Source organism: Vanacampus margaritifer, chromosome 8, assembly GCF_051991255.1.
Source record: "Vanacampus margaritifer isolate UIUO_Vmar chromosome 8, RoL_Vmar_1.0, whole genome shotgun sequence".
NCBI classification, from domain to species: Eukaryota; Metazoa; Chordata; class Actinopteri; order Syngnathiformes; family Syngnathidae; genus Vanacampus; species Vanacampus margaritifer.
Window position 1 is genome coordinate 9,747,335 of NC_135439.1, and position 13,915 is coordinate 9,761,249.

General features: G+C 40.3%; 1 protein-coding gene and 1 long non-coding RNA gene across 4 annotated transcripts in view; one reads left to right on the forward strand and one right to left on the reverse strand.

Annotated features, from left to right (window-relative positions):
- The window catches only part of kcnb1 (potassium voltage-gated channel, Shab-related subfamily, member 1), a 39,884-nt gene extending 29,740 nt beyond the window's left edge, over positions 1–10,144 (forward strand). The window contains exon 3 of the mRNA XM_077574269.1: positions 2,500–10,144. Coding sequence (XP_077430395.1) covers positions 2,500–4,404 — 1,905 coding nt within the window. The 3' untranslated portion in view covers positions 4,405–10,144. The remainder of the gene's footprint in view (positions 1–2,499) is intronic.
- The window catches only part of LOC144057047 (uncharacterized), a 46,389-nt gene that overhangs the window by 27,502 nt on the left and 4,972 nt on the right, over positions 1–13,915 (reverse strand). The window contains exon 5 of one of the 3 annotated variants that reach the window (XR_013295158.1): positions 13,346–13,424. The exons of the other annotated variants lie outside the window; for them this stretch is intronic. This is a non-coding gene — a long non-coding RNA (uncharacterized LOC144057047). The remainder of the gene's footprint in view (positions 1–13,345; positions 13,425–13,915) is intronic. 3 annotated transcript variants of the gene reach the window in all.

Genomic DNA, 13,915 nt, shown 5'->3' on the forward strand with positions numbered 1-13,915 from the left:
ACGACAACTATATAGACTCAGAGAACGAAATATTTCATGATAAAATGTTCACTTTAATACGATTTCAACAATATTTAGATGTATTGATTTATTCTCAGTGCTATTGCCTAAAATTCTACACCCATAAACTACTTTTATTTTTTGGCATATACAAATCTTGGACTGGCTCTCATTTCATTATACTATATTGTGCAAGCTATAGCTTCACTCCAGCACTTCAATTACTCCTCAACGTTTTGGACCCAAACGGATTTTCCTCCAAGGGAGGTGAATGGGGGAGCAGGAGGAAGAGAGGAGCAAATAAACAGATAGGATCATTATTCCTCGCTGCCACGATGCTATGGCAACAGTTTCCTCCTGCTCTGATTGGTCGTAGATAAGGTTGCCTCTTTAGCCATTTGGCTGCGACCACTTTCGCTCGTGGGAGTGGACAAATTATTAGGCTGTCGTCAAAGCCTGAGCTGTCAATCACCCTCTTCCCAACCACAGCCTTCATTTCCTCCAGACAATTTAGGAGGCTGCTCTGCCTCATGCGCTTGTTATTTGTTTTTTTACCGATGACTGAGAGGTGAAATTTGATCACAAGAGGGCATGGTGGAAGATATCAATGATGTTTTAGCATTCAAATGCATTCATACAGAAATTGGTTATTTGATTTCATCTGAAAAATAATTATATGCTAGCTTTCTGTATTATGGCAAGTAAATTCCTTTCAAAACAGGCTCTTAAAGGCAAGCATGTGCACTGTATAATGTTCATAAACACTAACTGATAGGCAAACAACCAACTCATTCATTGCCAGCACACTTAACTCTTTCACTGCCACTGACGTTTAAAGACGTCAAGTAAAAACCTACGCTTCACTGCCAATGACGTCAAAAGACGTCATCCAATGATTTTTTTTTTTTTTTTTGAAACGGGTAGAGGAAACCCTTCCGCATGTCTGGTGAAAGTTTCAAGTCTGTCTGTTGTGCCTAATGACTATTTTTGGCCCCTAGAGGGCAGCGATGACTCTCTTTTGAAAAGATCGGGTGGGCGTCAGTAGAGGCGGAGCTAGAGCGTGGAGCAGGAGATGAGAATGGAAGACAAAGGAAAAATGGCGGCCGGTCGCGAGGAGCTCACGCCCGAGACGTTTTTTTCAAAGACCAAAAGCATCGCTGAAAAAGCACATTGTTGACGACGATGATCATCATCGATGATGAAGATGAGGGTGGTGACTCCGTGGTTGAGAAGCATTGACGCGGCAGTAGAAGACGTTAGATGGAGCTAGATGGAGGAGGGAACGGGCAATGGCGAGCGTTTGCAAGCAGCTCTACACTTACAAGACGAAAGGCATCGACCAACGCTAAAATAGTACATTGATGACGACGGTGATCATCCTCGATGATGATGAAGGTGAATCCGAGCTTGATGGCGAAATTGGAACCGCTGACGCGGCGGCTATGACGGTGTCGTAACGCGGAGCGCAACCGAGCACGCACAGGCGGACGTTCGATCGGACGACGGAGAGTGCCCCGAGTCCAATGCATATTCATCGGAGGAGTGTGTACAGTCTGCTACTTGCTTTTTATTCCCCGGAAAAAAAGGCCGTCAAGAAAGTGTAACGTTTGCACGCAAAACGGACCAATGCGAAAGTGAAAGTAAACTGTTGTGCGAGTCCTGGCGTCTCCTTGCACGCAGGAGAGCGTTACAAAAGGAAAAACTGTATTTGAAACATCCACATAATTGTAAGTAGTACCACAGTTGCACACATTTGTAGATAGTTTGCGAAATTGTTTTGTCAAATTGTTACACTGTTGAATGGAAATAAACGTATTTTGCAATCAAAAAACACTTTTTCATTGTTGGTGAAAGCGTTTTACAGAAGTAAAGCACTATTTAGGTGTTTGTGGCATCATTCATGGACAAAAAGAAGTGTACAATTCACTAGAGTGCATGAAATAACATCGTTTCACAAAAAGCTCTTTTTCTCCGTTTTTTGTTTCAAAAAAGAGAATTTCGGTGAAAGTAATCATTTTCTATTGTTGATTACTGAAGAACGGAATAAGGTAGAAACAAACTTTTTTTTCTGATGAAAGATGAGAGTCCAATCTTCATCTTTCATTTGGTAGTATGTGTGTTTCCATAGTCCAAACACAACATTTTCTGTGGACCTTGAAAGATCACTCAAAATGCTTAAATCGGCTGGCAGTGGGGACAACCCGTTTCTGAAAACGTCTGGCAGTGAAAGAGTTAAAATGGATATTTGACGTCTATAGCCGTCAATGGCAGTGAACGAGTTAATTTTGACAACATTTTTACATATCGTATGAGTTGGACGCAGTGAGTGGCAGGGCCATTACACAATGGGAGAGGACCGAAAAGGATAGGATCGGGAAGGAGCAGTGAGCCAGACAGACCATTAATTCTCAGCCAATGGCACTATTGCAATCAAAATGTACCTACAGTAAAAGCAAGGCTGCATTCCCGTTTATGAAACTATTTCAATTTGCCTTTCAGATCCTGGCCATCATCTCCATCCTCTTCATCGTGTTGTCCACTATCGCATTGTCTCTCAACACTCTACCAGAGCTGCAGGACACAGACGAGTTCGGCCAGTCCACTGACAACCCGCAGCTGGCCCACGTGGAGGCGGTGTGCATAGCTTGGTTCACCATGGAGTACCTGCTCCGCTTCCTCTCTTCTCCCAACAAGTGGAAGTTCTTCAAGGGTCCCCTGAACGTCATCGACCTACTGGCCATCCTCCCTTACTACGTCACCATCTTCCTGACGGAATCCAACAAGAGCGTGTTGCAGTTTCAGAACGTGCGGCGTGTGGTTCAGATTTTCCGGATCATGCGAATCCTGCGCATTCTCAAGCTGGCCCGGCACTCCACGGGACTTCAGTCTCTCGGTTTCACCCTGAGGAGAAGCTACAACGAGCTGGGCTTGCTCATTCTTTTTCTCGCCATGGGTATCATGATCTTCTCCAGTCTGGTGTTCTTTGCCGAGAAGGATGAGGAGGACACAAAGTTTAAAAGCATTCCGGCTTCTTTCTGGTGGGCAACTATTACGATGACCACTGTAGGCTATGGAGACATCTACCCTAAAACATTGCTTGGGAAGATAGTCGGGGGTTTATGCTGCATAGCAGGAGTACTGGTAATAGCGCTCCCTATCCCCATTATTGTAAACAACTTCTCCGAATTCTACAAGGAGCAAAAAAGACAGGAAAAAGCACTTAAACGTAGAGAGGCCCTGGAGAGGGCAAAGAGGAATGGTAGCATTGTTTCCATGAACTTGAAAGAGGCTTTTGCCCGTAGTGCAGAACTGATGGATGTGGTGGTAGAAAAGAATGAGAGGCCTCATGATAACCACCTCTCACCGAGCCGTTGGAAATGGACTCCCAAGAGAGCCGCTTCAGAAACCAGCTCCAACCGTTCTTTCAATGGCCAGGACTTAGGATCTCCAAATAGGTGCCGAAACAGCAGCCCGCAAAAGTTAAACGTCCAGAAACTGGAGGAGATGTACACCCAAATGGCCAAGACCCAGTCACAACCAAACCTCAACCCTAAAGGTTCCAGGGTTGGAAAACAAAGGGACGAGATCGAGCTGGGAGCCATACAGGACCACGGTCCACCAATGCTGGGAACCGCAGACGGTGTAGGCGACATGAAAAGTTTGTCCAGCCTTGATAGTTACATCAGTTGTGCTACGGACTTCCAGGAGAATCAACGCTTCCCAGCAGTGGACCTTTGCCACAACGAAAGCAACCGGTTCTCACATAATCCAGCTATAGCTCAGCCTCTTCCCCAGCACTGTCTGGCAAAAACAGGCCGGCAAAGTACCGGTGCCCCTACGTTGACTCCCATCGCCATTCCCAAACCCTCAGAAAACGCAAGGAGATTCTTATTCTCTGGCAACGTCTCCAAAAGCCTTTTCTCCAAAGGAGGCTATCGGAACGAAAAGGAGCCCGGCCCGTCTCCGCTCTCAGACAACTCCGTCCTATCCGACCACTCTCTGCTGAGCCCCGAAGTCTCCGTCTACACCACAGCCAGCAGCAGGACGCCGCCAAAGTCCCCAGAGAGCGCCACCCTTGCCCCGAACGTCTTCACCTTCCACGACTCTTCCATCAGTAAATACATCGACGCCGACACGGATGACGACGAACACCTGCGTGACATCTCCGACGCCAGCCCCACGGATTGCCTGCTGAGCGGCTCCAGCCCCAAACGCAGCATCAACATCAACTACCAGAGAGCCGCCAACCATTTGGAAGCGGCTCAGAAAAAGCTGGGACAAAACTGTCTTTTCCCCCGGGAAGGAATTTGCGGGGTTCCTCACGAGAATCATGTTGGTCCAGAGATAGGACGTAGACAGAAGGGAGAAAGGGGGCGTCAAAATACTTTGGACAAAAGCCACTGAGGTCGAAGTGCACAAGTGCTTGTGACAAAGACACCCAACACTCAACAAGCCAGACAGACAAAAGGAGAGCAACCAAGTTCAAATGTTTTACAAATCACCTGAGCATGCCATTGGGTCATGGGCTCAGGGAGAACACGAGGGCCGAATACTCGGGGAGAAACACAAATTTCACTGCCCCTCTTTCGATTCATTCCAATCAAGAGGTCGTATTCCACAGCCTCCTAAAAAAGAAGCACCCCAATGTAGCCAGCAGGTCTGTTCAGTGATCCTCTTGAGTGCTTTTGAGAAAATCAAACTGGGTTCTGTGCGGTTGTTGAGGCTGACGGTTATCGCTACATTCTCCAGTAAGAACTGTCCAAGCGGAACTAGTCTCATAGTCTTTGGAGACACAGGAGAAGACTTAAAAAGCCTATAAGCTTCATCATGCCCTCCGTTCGCATACCCGGCCTTAGTCATTTGCATTTGTTGGGGACGTGCATGTCTGCATTCGCGCGTGTGCATGTGAGGACAACTGCTGATGGATGATCCGATGGTAATTCATGTATACAATACGCGTCCGAGATTGTCCAATCTGATTTATTTTTTTATAAAGATAAAATACCTTCGATATTGGCTATTTGATAGTCTGCTTTGTCATAATCATACGCGACAAGTAATCTCGCTTCAAGAATCGGCGTCACGGAACGTTGGCTTCCGATATTGGAGGTTACGGCCCATCATCCGCAGTATTTTGTCACATGACGTCGTAAGGAGGATGGAGAACGCTTACATCTTGCCAGGGGTTCATATTACATGGGCATCTCTGTGTCATTCGCCGGGTTTACATGGAGCCACGCATTCCGATTAGAATGAATCCCGATGACCAAACAGAATGAAAATGCTCCGTATAAATACCTCAATCGGAATGAAAATGCCAAGGGGTGGTATATTCCTTTTCCCAATCCGTGCGTCATGTTAACAGTCCAATCGAAATAGCCGGGCTGCATCCAGTCCGCGCATGATTTGCCTTGACATAAATGCGTCGCGACGTTGTAAGTTTACGCACTTTAAAATGTCGGTGTCTTACCAAGAGCTCATCTGCGATAGAAGAACTTATTTTACGTACTTGGAACTTGTTTTTAATCAAGATGTCGCTTGAATAAAAGTGTTACAACTATCACAACTTACAGTGCTGAATAGATGAATGAACTCCGTCTTGATCAATCACGTGATGTTTACATGGAACTCTACGTGTCCCACGGCTGATCGGATTAATTTAGTGGACTATGGAAACGGTAGATCGGAATAGATGTCACGTAAATAGGTGACCAGAAATCTTTATTTGGAATGATTTCAATCGTAATGACAAAAAAATTCTCCATGTAAACCCATGTAGAAGCCAATAACGTAATTACGGCCTACAACGTAATAAATTTGGCCTTTTTTTTTTAAATGTCATAGGCGCATAACGTAATAACTGACCAATAACGTAAAAAAAAAAATACTTCAATCAAAACTAAACATTACTATTAAGGAAGAAATAGAATGAGACAGCTCTTGTACTAATATCAAGAAAATGCTGGTGTGTCTAATGTTGTAGCCAGTAATGCGTACATTCAACCAACCGTCTATTAGTATTAAAAAACGACCAACTATTCATATAGTAATCAGCTAAACAATCTGGCATTTCCCCCTCATAAAATTAAAATTTTAGTAGCAAATGGTCAACATGCATTGGCCTTATTTTGTCCAAACGTGACCAAAGAGACTGGATGGAATTAACAATAGGTCATTTTGAGGGGGGACCTCGTTTGCTGCTTTGGTGCTTAAATCTCTACATAACCAAGTCATACTGTACATAAAGAAACTGCACACGAGTTGTAATTGACCAGCGCTAACACACCCACGGAAGGCGCACACAGCTTAACTTCAATATATGCAGTATCTAAATGCTTGGTTGCCATGGTGACGGGTACCGTTGCGCAGTCTTTTAATTGGGGTGGGAAGGTCTGACTGCATGTTACATATACAAGAGTGCACGGCGGCACACGGGAATGGTAGTTATGCATGGTAGTCACACGTCGACATCCGCCATCCACCACCCGTACTCATGACTCACGGATGCGACAAACATGAAAATGTCACGACCTCGCCCGTTAACACGTTTACAACCTCTCTTTGTAGCACATCGCGGATATGTGATGTTTTTTTTTTTTGTTACTGCATAACACAGCAACATTTAAGGGAATATACATATTATTATTATGAGAATAATATACATGCACTTTAATGTCTAATTTAAACGGAGGAAACAGTCATTGCGCATCTCGGTTGAGATGTGACATACTTGCCTTTTTAAACCCTTTAAGACTGAACCAAAACCTTGAAAGAAAAGCATCAAAATGATGAATTTGGAATTTCACAGATTCTAGTTTGACCTGCAGGAAAAATGGGGAGTCGTCCGTTTGTGATGGGTCACCGCAACGTTCACGAGTGGTTGTCGTTCATTCCTGTGTTTTCAAATTGTGTTTTGCATTGTAGCCAGAGAAGCCAGCGTGTGAAAGGAATTGCAATGAGGGTGTGAGTGTGTGTTCCAGCGAGGGAGAGTGTGACACTTAATAGAAAAGAATTTCCCAAATGAATGTATGCATGTCAGGGGATGCCTCCATTCGGCGTGTGAAATACCAAGAAGCACCCCAAAGAGATCACACAAATGCACCGTATTTATTTAAAAAAAAAATACTGTATACTAAAGATATATTCCACATCAGGATTTTGCTATTAATTCACTCCCAGCCATTTTCACTGAAGCAACCCCCTTCACTCCCGGCTGTTTTACTGGATTTGGACTGATGCGTACACAGAATATTCTGTTCTATTGCTATAAAAACATGGAACCAACCAAAATAAAGATTAGAGTCTCTTGTTTCATCAGGAAAAAAATTATATTTGTTCCTGTTTCCGTTAAATAGCAATTAGCATTAGAATATAGCTAAGTTTTATCATTATTCACAAACCTGTTGAAAACACTGGCAAAAGAGCTTATTGCAACATGGCCTTGGCAGATCTCTTATACTCTTCTGCCACCTGCTGGCCGTTTTTTGTAATAACTACCATTGCTTTAAGCGGCCTCTTCAGGTCAGAGGCTGCATCAAAGCCTTCTGTATGCTCTAGCATTAAAAAAAAAATCAAAAACAAAAAAAACTTAGGAGTGAAGGACGAAGTATTAAAAAACATATTTTTATGTTTTTGGGTTTGAATGTTAAATGGAATGGGAGGCGCATCAATTAGCATTATTAGGAAAAAACATTTTAACTGGCGGTAAATTACTTCATCCACATGCTCCATACTAGAGTAGATCCCATTTTTAATCCAATATTATATACATATAAACCCAAAATTTTTCATACAGCGGATGCATTTTGGCCTTCAATTATTTATTTTTTAAAGATAGATGGGACACAAAAAAAAAGATTTTTTTCCCCCTTTTTTTTTTTTGAAATATAGATTTTACACTTAATAAACTGTTTATTTCAGTTGTTTTTCTCACCACTGATGGGATTTTGTGATTTCCTAGGAAAGTTTTAGAAGTGATCTGGAGATGTGAAGACATGTACTGTACTTTTTTTTTTTTCTCAATCAACTGATCTTAAAATTTGGCCAGCGTATGAACAATCTTGGGCTTAACTGTAAATTCATGATTTAGCTCAATGATAAAAGACACAATCAAAAAAACTATTGCCATATATTACATCGGGTATAATTGTAACAGAATCTGAAATACTGGACAGTGATTTGAAAGAAGAATTCTTTAATGAACATATTTTAAAAAGAATGTCCTTTTCTTTTAGTCTTTTTAATTAATTCCAATCATATTTGATAAGGTGGTAATTGTACAAAAGTGAGAAAACTGACAAGATAAACATTAGCGATTGACTTGCATATTCAGCTCGGCGGTGCTGAATGGACCTTTAATTGGATTTTGCTTGAGGAACACGATTGCCCAACATTTCCTCGCCGTTGTTCAACCCCGCCACGTAAATCACATTGGCGTATATATGTCACACATAATTGGCTCAGTAATAACCTGCTGATTGCCAGTTGTGAGCGACATCATCATCAATATCAATCAATAAAATGGAAAGGGGGGGGGGGGGGGGGCTAAATCATGTGACTAAAGGTCAATCAGTATGGAGTACAAGCTGTCACCATTCATCATCTGTCCAGTCGTTTGGGCTTTCAATACAAAAAGGCTGTCAGGGAGCATTTTGGATGAAATATTTCAACGATGATGACAATCAATATTTTATGACTAGACAGGAAACGCCACAGTCGAGGTTTGTTCAACGTAATCGCGCAGAGAAATACAATACACAATATTGACAGGCAATGTTTTCTGGCAGGATTTTAAGAGGGTACCCAACAAAATGTTTCGCACTATCTAATGTATGTATTTTAAAATAACACGAGTGCAACAAACTGCATATATGAGGCAGATAGCTGATACATAAAACATTATATTTTGGTTTTGGCTTATTTCTGTTCTAGAAGATTTATTCAAAATATGTCATGTATTTTAATTTATTCATTGTATTTTTTGTATTTAATTATATTTATTAGGTTTCTATTCATTTGAGTGTCTTCTGGTGTGCTGGTCATTCGTGACATCAGTATTGGTGGATGGAAAGAAAAAGATACCTTGACTGTGATACTGTGATATGATTTTTTTTTTATCTTAAGACACTTTTCTGTATTTGGTGATCCTATAACAGCATACCTCGTGGTCCTCTGTTTACGATGGTTGCAGTAGTAAAATCATAATTTAAGTATTTTGTAGAAAAACACTTCCAGGCCATGAATAGAAAATGAGCTGGTAATCAAATGTCGTATCTCGGGACTCCCCAAAACTGAGGATAATTATTTGAGTGAACTCCGAATCACAACCAAATGACAATTTATTGACATTTTATAGCCAAAACGAAGAGCACAGATACCCCAAACGTCCCAACATGGCGCCCCCTGCTGTTTTGTAAGTGAATTTTGTTTTTGTTTAAGATTTTTATATTCGGAATAGTTTGCTGCTAGACGTAAATGGATGCAGGTATTTGCTGTACTGTCGTGAGTAGAAACCCCTCTAATGTATCACAGGGTTGGGGTCCATTCAGGGCATGTCATAAAAGCAAAGCGGTATCGGAGTATAAGGCCAATGAACAACTAGAACAAATTACAAAAAATATATTTTTCTACATTTAAAGCTCTCAGTGGAATTGACCCCAACCTTGCCTAAGCCATCGGTCTTTGTAAAGTCCACCAGGGAAATAGACAAAAGATAATCGGAAAGCTCTTATACAATGTTGTTTGTAGGTCCCCAGCTTGGTCCGTTTTGTACAAAACACACAAACAAAAACATTTCTACCTGTTGACTTTCTATGCTGTCGTTTCTGTATAAATGTTCTATCGTTCGGTGCATGTTGTAACTTTTTGGCGTTGCGGCTGCTTGTGACTCACAACGGAGCCATCCATGTTATTGTCTTGTAAGGAAGAAAAAAAAAAACCTGTGTCTCTACTGTATGTCTCGAGATGTTTCTATTTCTTATGAAAAGCGACGTTTCACCCTTGGATGACTCCAAAAGAAATAAAGCAGATCACTTTACATTTTGATTAAGAATGGCTGACTTTCATTATTCTTATGGTATTATGAAATGTGTCACGTGTGTCCGAATGATACTAACACGAACCAAATAAAAGGTTTATACTTGCAGACTTTTGTGCATTGGAGTGACTGAGGAGGAGGAGGAAGCTGGGGGGCCCAATATGCCTCCACACGCCTCGACATTGGGGCTTTCCCACAGCCTGTCACTGGAGACGCTTTGATGTGGCGTTTCAATTTAGCATCCAGTGTGCTAAACAATACAATGGGGCCATCTAGTGGTAGATAATGCCTTGTTGATAGCCACCAGCAGGTTCATGTCAAAGGTTGGTTTGGGAGAAAGAATTTCAAAAACGCAAATTGAAATGGTTTTAATTGCTCAGCCAGAAGCGTAGAAATGTTTACATTCACATAAAACTTTAACCTCGGATTATATTCTAGAAAATATCCAATAAAATATACCATTTTAAATTAATCAGTCTTAATAATACTGGTTCCCTTTAAAATCTGGCTAAAACACATTTCACACAATCGTGTATTCAGTATTTATACACACACACACGCACACACAAAACAAACATTAAAAATCCATCCTTTAAAAATGTGATGAGGCAGACTTTCTAACCACTTTTCCACCCAGCTTCCCTTTCAAAAAGAAAGCCTAAGTAAAATATATATGAATACTGTCACAAACTAGCATATTATGTGTGATGCATGTTCTGTTTTGCTAAACGTTGCTATTTCCGAGTGCTTTTGAACGCATCACGCGACTCGGTGGGAGGTGCGCAAGAAAAATTGAGAAGCGAACTGTGTGTATCTTTCTCTCACGCTCTTGTTTTCCTCGTTTGGGCCTTTAAAAAAAACACACATTTGAGAGACGTTAAAATATTTTAACTAACCGTTTTGACCCCATTAAAAAAAAAATATATATTATTATTTAACTCATTCTTATGTGACTCGAAAACATTGGACACACAGAGATAATATATATTGTATATTTCTTTCATTTTAAAAACCTACTATTAATTTCAATAATATGTAAAAATGTTCCATCACAACATACATTTGTTTATATAATCGTAGGTCTCGTAATCACTAATTACATTACATGGGTTGCGCCACATCCTACAAATGACTAAATATGCCCCTGCTTGAAAATGTTACACTGCAAACTTTTTAGTTGATTAGTAAGAGATCAAGTGGTTTGCCACTTTGGCATCCAGGGTCCATTTTGAACCCCTATATGGCCAGTAGAGATAATACTTGATCATTTGAACCACTGTACTATACTGACTTACCTGTCCTCCTCATCCATCTCGAGCACAGTTAGTTCAAACTGCACAAAATAATTCACACACAAAAGCTACTTCGGGAACATTTTAAAGGTTGGAAAAGGTCACCGATTTGCGAGGAGAGTCTGGACGTGTTACCTAATCGTGTCGCTTCTTCCTGGCGTTGTCATAGCCACGGGTGATAATAAGAGCTGGGAGTGCCCACAGAGAATCCATGATAATAACATTAATTATGAACATGTTCTGCAATAACGGGCCTCACAATGGACATTGAAATAACCACGTAATGGCACCATTTTCTCTCGCAATAAGGACAAAAGGAGAAAATGAAGGTCAATTTGATAAGGTACCTCACTACATTAGCGATGGCCTTTGGCATCTACATTGTTTTTAAGGCCAAGATAGGTTTTCTTATCTGTGCAGGTATTAGGTGAGCTTGCGCCACTCGCAAACGATAAAAGTAAAGAAAAAAGGAAGGGGAAGGTTAATTTCTGAAAAATGTAATTATTATTTTTACATTTTGACAGAAATTAGAAGTGATGATTGAATTTTCTATAGAATTAAAAAAAAAAAAAAAAAAGATAAAAGCTAATGAGACAAGGCATCAACAAGCTGCCATCGGAGAGACGTGAGGTTCAGTGGGTCACCACCGTCTCTATGGCAACAACACAGCTAAAAAGTCACTGTGCGTTTGCTCAAAACTGATGAGCATTATCGAGCGCCTCTCGGCTGATCTGCTCGCCGTGCGTGTGCCTCAACCGTGTGAAAAGGGCAAATTAATGAAACTCCCGTGGCTTGAGCTTATTCATTCAAAAATTCCAACAGTGTGGACAGTGACGGCCAAACTGAAATGTGTGTGAAGGCCAGAAAAATTGTAAAAATAAAAAATAAAAAAAAACTATTCATATACTATTTTTCCACTACTGTGATGATTTTTTGAAGGCGAATCTGATCATTTGAAGTCGCATTTACAGTTCAAATTAAAAAAAATAAGTACACTTGTCATTCAATTAATTAAAATTCTGTCAATTCAGATTCCAATTAGCCTAAATGAGGCTTGCATGTTGAATGTAATAAACTCATGTTAATATTTTTCATTTACAAAAATGCACAAAATATAAAGCCATTATAGAGGATGTCAACAAAAAAATATTTACTCTCACTGCCCACTTTGCATATATTTTTTGCTTAGACCGTTTTATTTTATTCTATAAATTATCTTAAATCTAATGTCTTTTTTTTTTTTTTTTTTAACCTATCATGGCCAGTCAGAGTCAAATTTTGGAGGGACACCCTACACATATATCAAAAAGGGGGGAGAGACCACAACTTAGTAAATAGTCTGGCGATCTTTACGACTACTAAATAAGGACTCACTGGTCCGATTACATACGGATATGGCTCACATGCCAAACGCTGCGGGTAAAACAACGGCACCAGTGTTGGGAGCGAAAACAATCCTTCTTGAGGTGCAATACCAAAGAGGTTTACAGTTCGAAAAAACAATCTGCTTATGCTCTTAAACTGCTCACAAAAAAAGTGTCACTTTTTACACACTTCAATTTTAAATTGCAAAAACTATATCATATGAGGTTGAAAACAACCTCAACATCTTTATGTGGATTTTTTTTTTTCACGCTTACTCAGTGGCTCATTACATTTTGGATTACATTACAGAACCAAATTTAAACCATTAATCGGTTTTATGCGTTTTCGGTACTTTTAATACTCCACAGGGAACAAAAGCCGGCCAATTAATTCAGTAATGAAGGGTCCGGTGCAAGAGTTTGAGTGACACTATCAGAGGTTTTAGTATAGCATGTGTTGATTGTTGTAAACATAAACTACCCTGTGTTGCTGTTCTGAAGGCAATTTTGCACTCCCGCCCTGAAAAAAAGGGTAGTAATGGCAGATGCTACTGTTCGCAAAAAAAAAAAACATTATTGACTGAAACACTTGAACTCTGTTGCTAACCAAAACAGCAGCAAGTATGAAGTCATATTGTAAATTAGTTCACTACCTGGTATTTAAGATGACTTGTGACGCCCCTTCAGTCGACTCATGGCACACAGAGTCTTGCTTTGTTTGGAGGACCAAAACTGCCAAAATTTAAAATAAATATATGATTAAATAAATAAATGAATACAACTGCAAATAAAAACGGATATAAAAAATATTATTCAAAAATTAAATGCACATAATAAATACATAAATAAATAAATATATATATATATATATATATATATATATATATATATATATATATAAGTAAATTAAAAAAATAAAAACAAGGTTAAAAAAATCTAAATCAAAATAAATACAAAAATAAATATATAAATAGAATTAAATATGAATCAATAAATAAACTTCTGCTCCCACATTTATTAATTTCATGCTGCAGGCGCTCTGTCAGCACGAAATATTATTCAAATGAGGGGGCGGTCCAAAGCTCGTGTCTTGGGTTGGCTCTGCCATTCATTTACTTGTTTAGTCATTTATTTATTTATTTTAAATTTGGGCAGTTTTGGTCCTCTAGCTTTGGGACCCAACTGGATGTTACCGTTGGCCCTGACCGGGATTTGAACCCAGA